Source organism: Oryza sativa, chromosome 11 (assembly GCF_034140825.1).
Source record: "Oryza sativa Japonica Group chromosome 11, ASM3414082v1".
In the NCBI taxonomy this organism is placed as follows: domain Eukaryota; kingdom Viridiplantae; phylum Streptophyta; class Magnoliopsida; order Poales; family Poaceae; genus Oryza; species Oryza sativa.
Window position 1 is genome coordinate 6,003,679 of NC_089045.1, and position 2,186 is coordinate 6,005,864.

Genomic DNA, 2,186 nt, shown 5'->3' on the forward strand with positions numbered 1-2,186 from the left:
AACTAAAGCGAAGTTTTTCTTTTCGAAAATGACAAGAAAGGAGTAAAAAAATTATATGCAAGGATTGACCCTGTTTGAGAGAGCTTCTAGCTGCTGCAGTTTCTTCCAGAATCAGAAGCTCCCCCAAACAGTTCAGCTTTTGGTCTAGATTTTGAGAAGCTGTAATTGTATAAACCAGAAAATAAACTAGGGCCATGTTTAGTTCCAAAGTTTTTCTTCAAACTTTCAACTTTTCCATCACATCAAAACTTTCTTACACACACAAACTTCCAACTTTTCCATCACATTGTTACAATTTCATCCAAACTTTCAATTTTAGTGTGAACTAAACACAGCCTAGAAGCTATAAGCTGGGAAACCCAGCTTTTCCAGATTCTCATAAGCTGGCTACCGACCAGCTACTTCGCAGAATCTTAAGCTCCCCAAACAGACCCTATATTTCCTTGCACTTAGCTAATACTTCCTCTGTTTAATATTATAAGATATTCTACTATTATCCATATATATATATATATATATATATATATATATATATATATATATATATATATATATATATATATATATGTGTGTGTGTGTGTGTTAATGAATCTACACATACATATATATGTGTCTAGATTCATTAACATCTATATAAATATGGGCAATGCTAGAAAGTTTTATAACCTGAAATGAAACGGAGGTAGTACTGGATCGAAAGCAACTGGAACAAAGCGAAACAAAAGAAAGGTGGTCTAGTCAGTATCTTAATAAATAAACCCACGTTTAAAACAAGGAGAAAAAAATATCAATTTGGTTAAGTTTAAAACTAGATTCTAACAAATCATAAACCAGTACGTACATAGTGTGTGTATATATGAGGGCTGCCTGCCAGTAGCAACCACACACAAAGCAAGCTCGATAACGTCGATCATGGCGGCGTCATCCTCCCTGTCTCCTTCCCTCCTCCTCGGCTGCTCCTTCCTCATCGCGGCCGCCGTCCTCCTTCGCCGCCATGACAGCGCCGCCGCCACCACCACCACCACCACCCACCTCCACTTCTACATGCACGACGCCTACACCGGCCCGGCTCCCACCGCCATGCGCGTCGTCTCCGGCCGCTCCTTGCTGCAGTCCACCACCGACATCGTCGACGGCTCGTCGCCGCCGCGGCAGTTCGGGGACATCGTGGTGCTGAACAACGCGCTGACGGAGGGGCCGGACGCCGGCAGCGCGCGCGTGGGCACGGCGCAGGGGTTCGGGGTGCGGGTGTCGGAGGGCGGGTTGGTGACGGACCTGAGCATGCACCTGGTGATGGAGGCCGGCGAGCACCGCGGCAGCTCGGTGGCGATCAAGGGCCGGATCGACGTCGGCGTCGGCGTGCGCGAGTCGGTGGTCGTCGGCGGCACCGGCCGGTTCCGGCTCGCGCGCGGGTACATGGCCAGCAGCAGCTACGACTACAGCCTCGCCGCCGGCGGCGTCGTCGAGATCCACGTCTACCTGCAGCACTAGCTAGCAGCCTGACACACTACGTACAGCTAGAACGCGCGCGCCTCTCCTGCATGCCTATGCCTTTTCATTTCATGTGTTCTTGCTTAAAGTTGTAACCAGCGTCCTGTGATGTATTGTACTGTACTGTAGCTCGTCTATTTTCGATTTTTTGCATGAGCACGTCTGCATGTTTGCAGCGTGAGCGTCGTGTGTTCCGGTCACGTTCGTGCCTGGAACGCGTCTTCTCATGGACAATTAAAGGCAGCAGCGCACAAACTACATTTTACATTAAGATATTTCTAAATTAATTACCGCTACTATAGAAACGATTTTTTCGGATGAGACCCCTTGAGGTTGCTGGCAAATTAAACTGCTCCCGCCTGCAAAAATCGCTGCCCCGAGAGCGTGGTTCAAAGACCACATGCGAAAAAACAATTTTCGTAGGCAGGCTTCTTAATAGGCCCGCCTGGCACCAAGCCGTTTACCCGTCCCCTCCCTCTCTTTATTCTCTCCTCTTAAAATATCTCATTTCCTAACTTCTCCACACTCCACTCCACTCCCTTATCTTCTCCTCATATCTTCTCGCCCCCTCCTCAAGCGGCCATCCCCTCCCCCCTCCCCCTTCCTCCACCGCGGCCACGATGATAGTGGCGATGGCTACGACGACAACGATGGTGGCAAGTGGGCGGACGAGCGGGAGTGGCCAGCACCAGAGG

General features: G+C 48.9%; 1 protein-coding gene across 1 annotated transcript; it reads left to right on the plus strand.

Moving 5' to 3' along the window:
* The first annotated feature begins 771 nt into the window (after positions 1 to 771).
* LOC4350071 (dirigent protein 1) lies at positions 772 to 1,762 on the plus strand. The gene has a single exon (XM_015761020.3). The coding sequence runs from the start codon at positions 913 to 915 to the stop codon at positions 1,489 to 1,491; it is 579 nt and encodes a 192-aa protein (XP_015616506.1). The 5' UTR covers positions 772 to 912; the 3' UTR covers positions 1,492 to 1,762.
* The last annotated feature ends 424 nt before the right edge of the window (positions 1,763 to 2,186 follow it).

Excerpts from the sequence above, each read along its gene's own strand:
- LOC4350071 (XM_015761020.3), top strand. The coding sequence starts at position 913 with ATGGCGGCGTCATCCTCCCTGTCTCCTTCCCTCCTCCTCGGCTGCTCC.